A 13,977-nucleotide genomic window follows, 5' to 3' on the forward strand; every position below is an offset into this window, starting at 1 on the left:
CTTCTTCATAAGGTGAAATGTTAACAAAAACAAAGTGACAGAAAGCAGGAAACATATATGCAATAGTTCCATTTCCATGATAATTTTGAAAGCTATCCCATTGTATCGCTCAGGCTAAATCAGATGACACAAAGCAGCATTATACTTGGTTATGCACAGTGGCATGAAGTCATTGCAGTATAAAAGGAGGCCATTTGGCCCATCTCTCTGTGGTTTCAAGTTTATTTATTAGTGTCACAAGTAGTGTTCCATTAACACTGCAATGAAGTTACTGGGAAAATCCCTTAGTTGCCACACGTCAGTGCCTGTTCAAGGACACTGAGGGAGAATTTAGCATGGTCAATGCACCTAACCTGCACATCTTTGGAATGTGGGAGGAAACCGGAGCACCCAGAGGAATCTCACATAGACACAGGGAGAACGTGTAGACTCTGCACAGATAGTGATACAAGCCAGGAATCAAACCTGAGTCCTGGTGCTGTGAGGCAGCAATGCTAATCACTATGCCACCATGCCGTCCAAGATTGTAGAGCAATCCGGTCAATTACATTCCCCTGTTCTATCCCCGTGCAACTGTAAGTTTATTTTCCTTCAGTATACATCCAGTTTTAGTTTGGAATTATTGATCATCACTGCCCTCAGGGGCAGTGTGTTCTGGGTCATTGCTACTAACTGTTGAAATAAAATTCCCTCCCACGTCCATCTGGCAATGTCTTCCACAAAGTATTAATTAGTCATAGAATCATAGAGAGATACAACACGGAAACAGGCCCTTTGGTCCAGCTCGTCCATGCCAACCAGGTTTCCTAAACTGAACTAGTCCCATATCCTTCTAAACCTTTCCTATCCATGTACCTGTCCAAACATTTTTAAAATGTTCTAATTGTACCCACTCTACAATCTCCTCTGACAGTTCTTGTACACTCAATTAATGGGAACAGCTTTTCTTTGTCTACTTCATCTAACTGTCATAATTTTGCACACCTCTATCAAATCTCCCCTCAATCTCTTCAGCTCTAAGGTAAACAACCCCAAATTCTCCAACCTAACTTCATAATTAAAATCTCTCATTAATGGGGCCTTTCTCCCCTGCATCCCGTTAAGGACCCTCAAATCTTTCCTCAATTCTGATGACCAATGCTGGTCACAATATTCTAGTTGTGGCCCAACTAACCAGAAATAGTGCACCATAAATAAAGATATAAAAGTAGGGAAGTAATGGCACCCAAGATCCCATATACTTTTCTAAATTTTCTTTCAATTTGTCCCACCATTTTCTTAATCTATAGACACAAACCTCTCATTCCTCTGCCTCTACACACTCCTTAGAACTTAGCCATTTGTTCCACATTGTCACCCGCTATTCCTTCTGCCACAATGCATCATACTTTTCTGCATTAAATTCTACCTGGCATTTCTCTTCCTGTTCTGCCAACTTATTTACATTCCCTTACTGTTGACTGATTTCAACTTGACTGTCAGCCATAGCTCCGGCTCCAAATTTAGCATTAATGCTTTTTTTTTATATATGGTACACTGCATTGCAATATCCAAGTCATTTATATATAGCAACAAAAACAGTGGCTCTAGCACCATGGGAAGTATTATCTTCCTATCTAAACAGGTGAGATGTTCTGTGTGGGTTTCCTTCAGGTGCTCTGGTTTCTCCCACAATCCAAAGATGTGCAGATTAGGTTGATTGGCCAGGCTAAATTGCCTTATTGCCAGGGGGATTAGCAGGGTTAATACATGTGGTTATGGAGATAGGGCCTGGGTGGAATTGTTGTTGGTGCAGACTTGATGGGTCAAATGGCCTCCTTCTGCACTCTGGGGATTCTATGATGAAAGCTAGCCTCAGGAATGGTGATTATGAAAATATGACTGATTGTTCTAAAAACCCAACTGGTTCACTAATATCCTTTAGGGAAGGACATCTGCCGTCCTCACCTGGTCTGGCCTACATGTGACTCCAAGCCCCACGCAATGTGGCTGATTTTTAATTGCCCTCTGTCAAGAGCAATTAGGGATGGGCCGGAAAATGCTGACCAGGCCTGTGATGCTCCCATTCCATGGAAGAATAAACAGAAACATCTACAGCAACTGACTACTTTTTGTCCTTTCACCACTTTTTAAACCCGAGCTGACACTAACATTCCTACTCCATGAGTTTAACTATTGTTAACAAGGCTTTTATGGTTACTTCATCAAATGCTTTTGAAAAATCCGAGTAGACAATATCCATTGCATCCCTTCCCCAACCTTCTCAGTTACTTAAACCCAATCAGATCAGTCAAGCATAATCTGCCTCTTACAAATCCATGCTGACTCTGCTCAGTTAATTCAAACCTATCAAATTCCTTATGTCCCTCATCATCCAAACACCATGCCTTTGGTACCCCTGCATTTCCCCTCTTCGGAATACATTTGCCTGCACCTGAAACCCGACCTCCTTAAAGGTCATCCAGTTACTATTTTTTCTGTTGTCCTTGGTTCTACTGTATCTTGTAGATCCCCTCTCACTCCATTGCGGTTAGCCCTCTTCCACGTTAAAAGATCTACATTGGAATTTGTCTTGCTCTTTTCTAATACTAGTCTAAACCTTATGATATGATGATCACTATTATCCAAATGTACCTACAGACAATTGGACTACTTATTGGGCTATCTTGTTTCCCAACATCAGACTTAGCAATACCTCCTTCTTAGTTAGATGTTCTCCTGTGTACATTTCTGAAATTCCTACTTCTCTTTTCCTTTACTTTAACATAATCCCAGTCGATATTAAGGGTAAAAGTGTCATTGAAGTCCCTTAATGTCATCATTTAATTATCCTTACATATCTCCATGATTTCCCTGCAGATTTGCTCCATACTGTCTCCCTCCAAGTATTAGAAGTATATAAAATACCATCAGTAGAGTGATCATACCTTTCTTGCTTCTCAATTCTAAGCAAACGAATTCTATCCTTGCCCCTTTAAGAACATCCAGTCTTTCCAACACAATGATGTCTTCCCTGATCATTACTGCCAACCCACATCCGTTTTTCCTCCTTTGTCTTTTCTGGATGTTTGTGTCCTTGAATATTAAGTGTCCAGTCTGTCAATGTTAGGAATGCAGGTCCCTTTAAGCCTAAACCAAAACTAGCTTCACAGTGAATTTACAACAGATGATGCTCATTGAAGCTTGTATTTAAGAGCTGGGTTTTTCCCTAGTTAGAGAGGGGTTTTGGACAGTAAGAGGATCCAGAAGGCAGAGTAAAAATGACTATAATAAACCTGTTGTGAACCAACAGAATTCTCCTGTTAGCCTATTCAAAAAATGGATATTCATCCATTTAATGCAGCACTGTTAAACCATGTTTTGGAAATAGATGCTACATTAAGTTCGTATACAACTTGAGTTTGTAGCTCACTAATATTATTTACCACAATTTGTATCTTAATATACATATATTCTATGCCTGCCTTTATGCTTGTAGTCCTTGTCAGTCTGCTTGTATCTGATTATGATACTAACTTCTCTATGCTATCTGATACTCTCCCTTTTTGTCAATAACTCCACCTTTCAGAGACATGGTGGCACAGTGGTTAGCACTGCTGCCTCACAGCGCCAGGAACTGGGTTCAATTCCCAGCTTGGGTCACTGTCGGTGTTGAGTCTGCACATTGTCTCTATGTTTGAGTGGGTTTCCTCCAGTTTCCTCCCACAGTCCAAAAGATGTGCTGGTTAGGTGCATTGTCCATGCAAAATTCTCCCTCAGTGTACCCAAACAGGTATTGGAGTATGGTGACTGGGGGATTGTCACAGTAACTTCATTTTTTTTTAAGTTTATTTATTAGTGTCACAAGTAGGTTTACATTAACACTGCAATGAAGTTACTGTGAAAATCCCCTCAGTGTTAATGTGAGCCTACATGTGACACTAATAAAATAAGCTTTACTCCAATATGCCTGTGCCCATCCCCCTGTCAATTTATTTTAAAACTCTCTCCAACAACATATCATTCTGATCTTATAGTTTCACTTTAAGACGACAAAATGCATTGCTGTTAAGTAAACACTAGGTAAACACAAGCATTTACTTGCTGAAGTTAAAGCTCTTTTTGAATATATAAACTTTACTCAGTGGGGGGAAAACCCTAGCTCTTAAACACAAGCTTCAGTGAGCATCACCTGCTCTCAATTTGTTGTGCAGTCAGTCCTGGTTTAGTCTTAAAGGGACCTGCATTCCCAACATTGACAGACAATATGGCTTTTACATCATTTGAGAAACATTTAACTTCTAGGGCAAATCTGCATATTGTAAATGGACACTTGCATTTTAATTTTCAAAAATGCCACACCAGTGGAGATTCCGGCATTGGACTGAGGTAAACACAGTAAGGAGAACACCAGAATTACACCAGGGCTTAAAGTGTTCCGTTGTTGACACTAAGCTGAACAGATTTGATCAGGGATTTCCTGAACCTATTGATTTGCAGCATGACCAACGAAACAATGCACAAGGGAAATGTATCTTCCAACACAGCTTTTACTGTGTTATGGAAAGTCATACATCGAGAAAATTAAATTACTCAAAGGAATTCACTGTAAGATTGATTATTAACACCACCGACAGTTGAAGAATAGGAATTTTCCTATATATTCGATGGAGCCAAAGTTAAGTCTAAAGTCAAAAGTTTGTGACACATATTTCGCAGTGTTAGGATTAAACACCATGGATAACTTTCTCTCTCCACAATGCCATGTGTGTGGCTGTTCCCTGTCTGCTAATGAGGTTATTCATTCATAGATTATCCTTTCTGGTTTCCGAGAAACAGTGGAAAATAGTTGCCTTATCAAATCCCCCAGTGATTTTAAATCCTTCAGTCGGGTCACCTTAAATCTTCAACAAGCTAAGGTTGGGATATTCTGGCCCGACTGTGATGTTTAATGGGACTGGATAATCCTATTGTCTGGCAGGGCAAAGAAATCCGTTCCCAAGTTTAAGTATTTTGGTTTCTTGAACTGAATATTTTAAGCCTTGATATAATTCTGATGAATCTTCACAATTTCTCCTCCAAGGTAAATATCTTCATCCTGAGGTATGGTGCCTAGCACGAAGAACAATACTCCAGCTGGGGTCTGACTAAAGAGGCTGTACAATTGAAACACCAATTCTCACTCCTATGTTCAACTCCCTTGAGATACAAGCAAAAATTTCACGAGTCTTTTCAAACATTTCCCTGTGTACTGCCATTTAAGTTTTGTGTCCAAAACCCTCTACATCCTCCAAAGACCTGAATCTCTCACTATTTCAGAAAATATTCAGTTACACCTTTGTCAGATCCAAAGTGGATGAGTTTACACTACCCCATACTGAATTCCATTTGCCATGATTGCACACTAATTTAATCTGTAAATGTCCCATTGTAAATTTCTGCTCTATTCTAATAATCTCCAATCTAATAGTCTAATCTGAGGTCATGAATGTATCATACAAACCAGCCTCCCATCCATTGACTCTGTCTACATTTCCTGCTGCCTCGGAAAAGCAGCCAGCATAATTAAGGACTCCAAGCACCCAGGACGTACTTCTCCCACCTTCTTCTTTTGGATAAAAGATACAAAATTCTGAGGTCACGTACCAACTGACTCAAGAATAGCTTCATCCCTGCTGCCATCAGACTTTTGAATGGACCTACTTCACACTAAATTGATCTTCATTTACAGCTTAACTATGACTGTAACACTACATTCTGCATGTTCTCCTTTCTTTCTCTAAGAATAGTATACTTTGGCTATATAGCACGCAAGAAACAATACTTTCACTGTATACTAATACATGTGACAATAACAAATCAAATCAAACACAACAAACTGGTCAACATAATGTTGGAGTGGGATATCTGACAGATTGCAATGTTAGTTCAACATTTGCAGCACCCTTCAGTTCAAAGCTTTTGGTTAGAAGGTTCTGGAAGTACAAACTGCTAATGGGACATTAGAGAATGCAATAGGACCAACGACCTAGCTTCTTAATCACTGAGCTTTAAGAACAAAGAACAACACAGCACGGGAAACAGGCCCTTCAGCTCAACGAGCCCACGCTGCCATCTTAACAATGTTGAGGAAAGAAGTGCAACAATGGAGATCAGGAACAGCTAGGGAAATAAACTGCAGGTAAAAGAGCTGGACAAAGAAACAGAAAAATATATTGAAAGGAAAAGTAAAAAAAAAAAACAGCTTTTTAAACATTTGTAAGCAATGGTTGCCAAGTGCAGGCACGAGGCTCAGTGATACAAATAATTTTCTGACTGGGCTGTAGAGGCTGACTTGCATAACAAATTATCATGTAGTTAAACTGAATATCAAAGGAGAGAGGGGGAAGGAACCAGGAAGAAAGGGATAGAAAACATTTGAGTTTAAGCACAGTAATTAGTTGAATTGGATACTCACCCTGGATGAGACATACAGCTATAAGTACCCGAGTCCAGTGTGTTGTGCTCATTCTGAAGATCTCAGCCTTGATGGGACATGTACACTCAGCAGCTAAGAACAGGCAGACTCATTGACACCTGCACAATAAACAAAGGACCAGAGTGAACAAAGATGATTTGAATCAGGTTTAGCAATAGATGTTGCTTAAACTGTCTCATGTGTTGGAAATTGTGCAGTCTGTCACAGGCCCCTAGCTATTGAACTCCAAGGCCATTTGCACCCATAATACAAAAGCTAGAAAGAGATGCACAAGGGTAAATAGTCCAGTTTTATTTGTATTATTGGATCTGTTGTTGGATGAAGATATTGATAAAAAGTTAATTTCATTACACAATATTGGATTGCTGCAATGAGACGTCACCTATGAATGTTACGGTGGGGTAATAAGAGATCAATGGTTGACAAAGGAATGTTCCCCTTAAGGGCACAAAGAGTGAACATATGTTCTTGGATAGTCCAATGCAGTGAAGGGATCCAGGATGCATACTTCCTACCTCCTCATTCTCCTCCCCTACTTCCTCATTCTGAGGTGGCCTCCAAGACTTGTGGTAGGAATGGATGAAGAGAAAACAAGAGTTTACATTTCCTTGTACAGGTGGCCTCTGTCACCTCCCAGTTGCAACAATGATAGTGTATGGGGAGATGTAGCCTGCACAAAATTCAGTGTCGCTGTTACCTTAATGGCCACTAGTGTTACTGACCTTGTCCTGATGTGAGACATCAAGTCACATTAAAAGGAGCTGGTACAGTCCTGTCAATACCTCCTGGTTGAACCTGTGTTACCACTGGCATTGCTCCTGAGGGAGGTGGAAATATGAGGAGCTTCCTCAGAATGGCAGTGTTGAGTTGAGCGTTATGTGGTCACCCCCACGGCCTCCTTCCACCTCTGTCTCGTTTCAGAGATTGCCTCCTCTGCACCCTCGGCTCCATTTCCAGTCATATTGCAAATATAGAAGCGACGCAACCACAGGCCATACAACTCGTGTAGGTTCCCTTCCCCCCCAGGATGTATGCAGCACCTCACCCCAAAATGTGCAAAAAGAACAAGCCAAAGGACTTCACAGATTTTAGTGTAGCAAAGCTAAAACTAAAGCACCCCAGCAGCAGCAGAATGGATAAGTAGCACTTTAAATTATGGTGCCAAGAAAGATTAGCCCAACGCTCATTGGACATACGCAGAGAAAACTCATGAAAATGCATCAAATTAGCTAAAAAAAGATTGATGCCCCAATTTTCTTGGTCTACTGTCACATGAATGGGAGGCCATTCAGTCAGCATGGGGTCTGCATGGATTGCCAATTGGCCAGCAGCATGCCTGTGCCATTCCATTGTATGGCTTCAGGGCTTCCAGAGTTCTAGCTCTCATGGTACCCAGGAGGTTAAAACAGTTGGTGAAGATCATAGGAGAATTCATACAGCAGCTGACAGAACGGCAAAGTATTTCATTCACCTGCCCTGACATTCTTCACTTTCGCTCACGCCTTCCTCCTGAAAGAACCTTCCAACACCATCTCCCCACTTCCCCTTCGGTTTTCAAACCATCTTGTTGCAAGTGTTATCTAGCTGAAAACCCAAACCTGTTGTACATTGTCTACCATAAAATCTTGCTACACATTCAGCTCAATAGACGTACGCTGGATCTTTGAAAGATGACACAAATAGTCCCTATATACATTCACAGCACTGAAATCTTTCCTTCTTCAAGTCCACGTACGATTTTGGGAAGTTATAATCAAATTTGCTTCCACTACCCTTTCAGATAGTAATGTTTTCACAATGCACTATGTTTAATAAGCGCCCCAATATCTCTATTCTGATTCTATTGCCAGTTATCTAAAATATAGTTAACTTCCTTTTATTTTTAAAGTGTTAGAAAAGAATATTTTCCAGCTCTGGACCATATCAATAAAAGGTAAAAGTTTTGTCTTTTCCAGCTTTATTCTTGACTAAATAGTATATTTAATTATTTACCCAGCATTAAAATGCATTTTATATAAACTCATTGAAGAAAATGTCCTTACCTGTTCAATTTTGTCACCTTTGTTGACACAATGTTCCCTTTAAGTAGACCAGTTCTTTACATTGAAGCAGACACGGCAAAGTTAAGAGGTAAAGGAAAGACAGCGATGACAAAATGTGGCTGTCATAACCCAAGGAGACTAACAATACTGACAAATGATATTCACAAACCAACAGCAAAAAAAAACAAGGAAGTAGAACTGAAGCCTCCCTTGAAAAATTGCAAAGGCAGGCAGTGAAAGACAATAAACCAAAAACATTTGCAACGCATATCGTATGGTAACAGTTTGCCTGCATTAAATTTCCTTTAACGGAATAATAAAAGCCTTTTAAATAAATGTTGATACCAAGTACACATTTATTTCTATGGGTGGCATGGTGGCACAATGGTTAGCACTGCTGCCTCACAGTGCCAGGGACTGGGTTCAATTCCTGGCTTGAGTGGCTGTGCGGAGTCTGCACAGTCTCCCCGTGTCTGTGTGGATTTATTCCGAGTGCTCCGGTTTCCTCCCATAGTCTGAAAGGTGTGCTGGTTAGGTGCATTCACCGTGCTAGATTCTCCCTCAGTGTACCCAAACAGCCAGAGTGTGACGATGAAGAGATTTTCACAGTAACTTCATTGCAGTGTTAATGTAAACCTCCTTGTAACACTGACAAATAAACAATGCAAACAGCTGTCCTGCAAGTATGGGGGTGAGCCCAAAACAAGTGATCTGGTTATTTATTTAATTACCGTATAAGAGGTCTTGCCATGTCCACATTGAGCGGATATCGCAGCTACATTTTAAAAGTACCTTATTGTTTGTAATGCACTTTAACACATCCCGAAGCTCTGAAAGGCACCATATGCAAGTCTTTCTTTCTTCAGTCACCTTCAGGCAAAGCAGTTTTATGCAACCAACAACTTGTTAGATAAAAGCAAAATACTGCGGATGCTGGAACCTAAACCAAAAACAGAAAATGCTATTAAATCTCAACAGATCTGACAACATCCGTGGAGAGAAAATGCAGCCAACATTTTGAGTCTGGATGACTCTTTTTCAACACTTGATAAATCAGCCATGTTGCAGTTAATCTAAAATCATTTACAGTAAAAGGTTTCCTTCTCCAAAGATCATGACAAAACTAGTTGGATTTTTTTCTAAGTTGTGCAGATGCTGGCGTTGGACTGGGATGGGCATGGTAAGAATCTCATAACACCAAGTTACTCACTTGATGAAGGAGCAGTGCTCTGAAAGCTTGTAATTCCAAATAAACCTGTTGGATTTTAACCTGGTGTTGTGAGGCTTCTTATTATGCTAGGTTGACACCATTATAGTTACCTTCACCAATGCCTGCATTTTGTTTCCAGACTTCTTTTAGGCTGGGATTTGAATTCTCGTTCTCTGGGTCGTCAGTCCAAATCACTGGATTACTAAAATATCAATGTGCATTTATACGGCACACTTAACATCACAAAACATCCCAAGGCAATTCACAAAAGCCTATTCCAATGACAAAGAACAAAAGAACAAAGAACAACCCGGCACAGGAAACAGGCCCTTTGGCCCAACGAGCTCGTGCCGCCATTTTAAAGCATTTTCCTACACCTACCTTGCCCCGTGTGTATGCGAATGGTACCCCTACTGTAGCCAGATTCAGGGGAGAATAGTGTAGGGTCAATTTGGTACACCAATCAGCCTTAGAGCACATCCTTGGGATGTGGGGGGAAACCGGAGCACCCGGAGGAAACCCACGCAACCGCAGAGAGAATGCGCAAACTCCCACAGACACTGGCCCAAATCCATGTATCTGCACAGCTAGCAGTGCTAGTCACTGAGCTGTTGTGGTGCCCGTCTGCTCGTCCAAATATAAGCACACACATCGACACGAAGTACTAGGCTACTCTCGAAACATCCAAGAGCAGCCCACGCACGACCCACCGTGTGCATGCCCCTCGTTTGATAACAAGGTGGACCGACACACCTGTGGATTAAAAGAGACAAAACATTAACATGTACTATTACATTTCCAGTATCGACCCGAGGCTCTGGCCCTTTTTAAAACCGTCTCCTATAACCCTCCATCCCTGTTTCACTCATGTGCCTATCTAAGTAAACCTTAAACAAGTCCAGCGTGCCTGCCTCCACCACCTTACTTGGTAGCGCGTTCCATACCCCCACGATCCTCTGTGTGAGAAACCTTCCTCTAGTATCCAAATTGTACTTCTCCCCCCTGACCCTTAGATCGTGACCTCTCGTGATAGTTGTCCCCAATCTAGGAAAAAGCCTGCCGCTGTTGTCTCTATCTATACCCTTCATTATTTTATACACCTCCATCAGATCCCCCCTTAATCTCCGTCTTTCTAAGGAGAAGAGCCCCAATGACGTTTGACATTGAACCACAAAAGGAGACGTTAGACCAGGTGATCAAAAGCTCACTCAAAAAGATAGACTTTATAGAGATAGGAACAGAGATAGAACCCTGGCACCATTCTGTCATTATCTGAGTGTTGAACGCCAGAGATTTCAAGCAGTGAACCTCTGTCAATGATTTTCTGCTTAGTGGAGACTGAGAAGAAAATAATGTCCCAGACTTTGCATTAACATATGGATGAAGCTATCACCATTATTATGGACCAAAGAGGACAGCAGCTTCCAGAGTCCACAGGTACAGAAACAGGATGGAATTTTCCAGCCACTTTTGCCCCAGAACTGGAAAATCCCACCAGAGGTCAATTGACCTTTGCATTGTCTGCCGCTGACCTGCTACAATTTCTGTAACAGGCTGGGAAGGAAAATTTCCCCCCAGAATCTCTGAAATCTGGCTGTAAACATCACAACTAAGTACTCGACTAATAGAGATCCACTTGTTGAAGATTAAACATTTGATGCTGCATAGATGTCAGAATGAGAGTGCTTCAGAGGGAAATGAAGCCCTATCACCCCAGGAAACATGATCTCTCTTGTGAGGATGGTGTAAACCTCTCGGGGACTAGGGTGGTCATCCCCATATCAGGAAGAGAGTTCTTGCTTGAGAAATTCCATAGTGTCCATCCGGCATGTCAAAGATAAAAATGCTAGTGAGAAATTACATCTAGTGGCCTCACTTAGATGCTGATAAAGAGTTGTCAAACAATTTAACCAGTGCCAATTCCAGCAAAAGCCACCAGCTGCAGCACTTCCCATCCCCCACCTGATGATGTGTAAAGGAGCAGAACGAAATGGAGACCAACATCATATTAGCCTTCATAGATAGGTATGGTATGCTCTAGGGTATGGAATGGTATGTTAGCCTTCATAGTGATCATAGCAAGAGGATTTGAGTATAGGGGTTAGGAATGTTTTGCTGCAATTGTATAGAGCATTGGTGAGGCCACACCTGGAATATTGTGTGTAGTTTTGGTATTCTTACCTGAGGAAGGATGTCCTTACTATAGAGGGAGTACAGCAAAGATTTACCAGGCTGATCCTTGGGACAGCAGGTCTTCATCTGAGGAGATACTAAGTTGGTTAGCATTATGTTCACTGGAGTTTAGAAGAGTGAGAGGGGGTCTCATAGAAACTTCATAAAATTGGAACAGGGTTAGACAGGGTAGATTCAGAAAGAATGTTCCCAATGGTGAGGGGTCCAGAACTAGGGGTCTTGGTTGAAAATAAGGGGTAAAACTTTTAGAACTGAGGTGAGGAGAAATTTCTTCACCCAGACGATGGTGAATGTGTGGAATTTACTACCACAGAATGCAGTTGAGACTAAAATGTTGCCTGATTTCAAGAAGAAATTAGATGTAGCTCTAGGGGCTGAAGGGCTTAAGGGATATTGGGGGGGTGAGGGGGGGAAGGTGGGGAGTGGTGATGTGGGGAGGGGAATGGGAAGGGATATCAAGATATTGAATTCAATGATCAGCCACGATCAAAGTAAATAGCGGAGCAGACTCAAAAGGGTCAAATGGCCTACTTCTGCTTCTAGCTTCTATCACCAAAACTTTCCAAAGAGAGAACATTATCTTGTGAGAAGAGTGAACAGGCAGAGGGTGACTTACCTCAGGTATCTTTGCAGACTGTGCTTCCTGCAGGGAACACTAATGTCTTTGTGAGGGATGCTGTTAGGGGGAGATTATTTCTAATTGGAAAGATGGATAGCTGATGCTTGGACGCCATATGCTGTCCTGTAAAGATGACCATACCTTGAACGTTTATGATCTGGATTCATTCCAGGCATCAACCCATGATCTTTGTAATGTTTCATGAGCTGTGACACCTCATTGCAGGTGGCGTTGGATACAATTGTCAACAGAACAAATAACTTCATTATATTCAATATGGGTGACGTGAGTTAGGCTGGGAGAGCCAGATGGTTCAGTGACGTTGTGGAATTCCTCAATGTTCAGGGAATGATGCTCCATTCTTAGAGATGCTGTCATTTGGCTGAGAGGTTGAACTGTCTGCCCCCATCAAATAGATGTAAAAAGTTTCATGGCAGGTGAATTATGACTAGCATCCTGGACAAAATGTACCTTTCAATGAAACAACAAATTATCTGGCCATGATCTCATGACTGTTTGTGGGGTCTTGCTGTGTGCACCAGTATCACAACAATTGCATTTCAAAAATATTTCATTAGTCTTTGGGCATCTTGAGGTTGTGAAAGGAGCAATCTAAATACCTTTCTTTCTCTATCCCTATCTCCTAAAAACTTTGGATGATTTCCAGATTTTGATCAGGTGGTCAGACAATTTAAGGCCCATTCAATTTTGTTTCAGTTTGATAAATATGATCATGTTTTCTCCGATATGTCACCTGTTGACCTCACCCACACATCCTGCCGTATTGCTCTGCTCTGCCTCAAAACATTTATAATGAGCCTTTCATGACCTGAGAAGGTCCCAAAATACTGGAATACTTCATTAGCCTCTTCTGAATTTTCCACTCGGGTTAGGGGAAGCAACGCCTGCCCACTCCCCACCATCTTCAAACATGGCCCATGAACAATTTAGGACTTTCAAAATATGCAGCAAACAGATCAGCATTTAACACAAAAATGTAAAGTGACTTCCTCAATTTCTGTGGTCTTGTGTCTGTAACTGTTCCTCAACCTCATTCCTCTGAAGTATATTCAGACCACACTAAATATAACTTGTCTTAAAATATCTGAGTCAGCAGGATAACAGATTATATCACTAACTGAGTTCCATATAAGAGATGAGACACAGGATGGATGAGGTGGTGAGCCACGTAGAACATACAACATCACAATTGATAATAAAAAACAATATTTCTCGGACATAACTGCAATCTTGTTGGCCTATTTCTGTTCTGTGCATTCAAGATATGGCAGGTGGGTTTACTGCAAATGATGATGTTGACATTTTGGCCTTCACACTTGTTAAGAGATAATTACATGATGCCCATCAAAGATTTCCCCCTTTCCTGGCTATATCTCCCACCACTTGTCCCATCCAAAGGTCTGTGGTGGTGTTGTGGCCTGTTACATCTTCTTCC

The 13,977-nt window shown here is 41.3% G+C and overlaps 1 protein-coding gene across 2 annotated transcripts in view; it reads right to left on the minus strand.

Annotated features, from left to right (window-relative positions):
- LOC145351550 (sialic acid-binding Ig-like lectin 5) overlaps nucleotides 1-8,610 on the minus strand; it is a 46,544-nt gene extending 37,934 nt beyond the window's left edge. For both annotated transcript variants that reach the window (XM_080201145.1, XM_080201144.1), the window contains exons 1-2: nucleotides 8,500-8,610; nucleotides 6,437-6,555 (exon numbers count right to left, since the gene is read on the minus strand). In XM_080201145.1, coding sequence (XP_080057271.1) covers nucleotides 6,437-6,488 — 52 coding nt within the window. In that variant the 5' untranslated portion in view covers nucleotides 6,489-6,555; nucleotides 8,500-8,610. The remainder of the gene's footprint in view (nucleotides 1-6,436; nucleotides 6,556-8,499) is intronic.
- Between the last annotated feature and the right edge of the window lie 5,367 nt (nucleotides 8,611-13,977).

The sequence above is a fragment of the Carcharhinus amblyrhynchos genome, chromosome 13, assembly GCF_965287045.1.
Source record: "Carcharhinus amblyrhynchos chromosome 13, sCarAmb.v2.hapA, whole genome shotgun sequence".
Taxonomy (NCBI): Eukaryota; Metazoa; Chordata; class Chondrichthyes; order Carcharhiniformes; family Carcharhinidae; genus Carcharhinus; species Carcharhinus amblyrhynchos.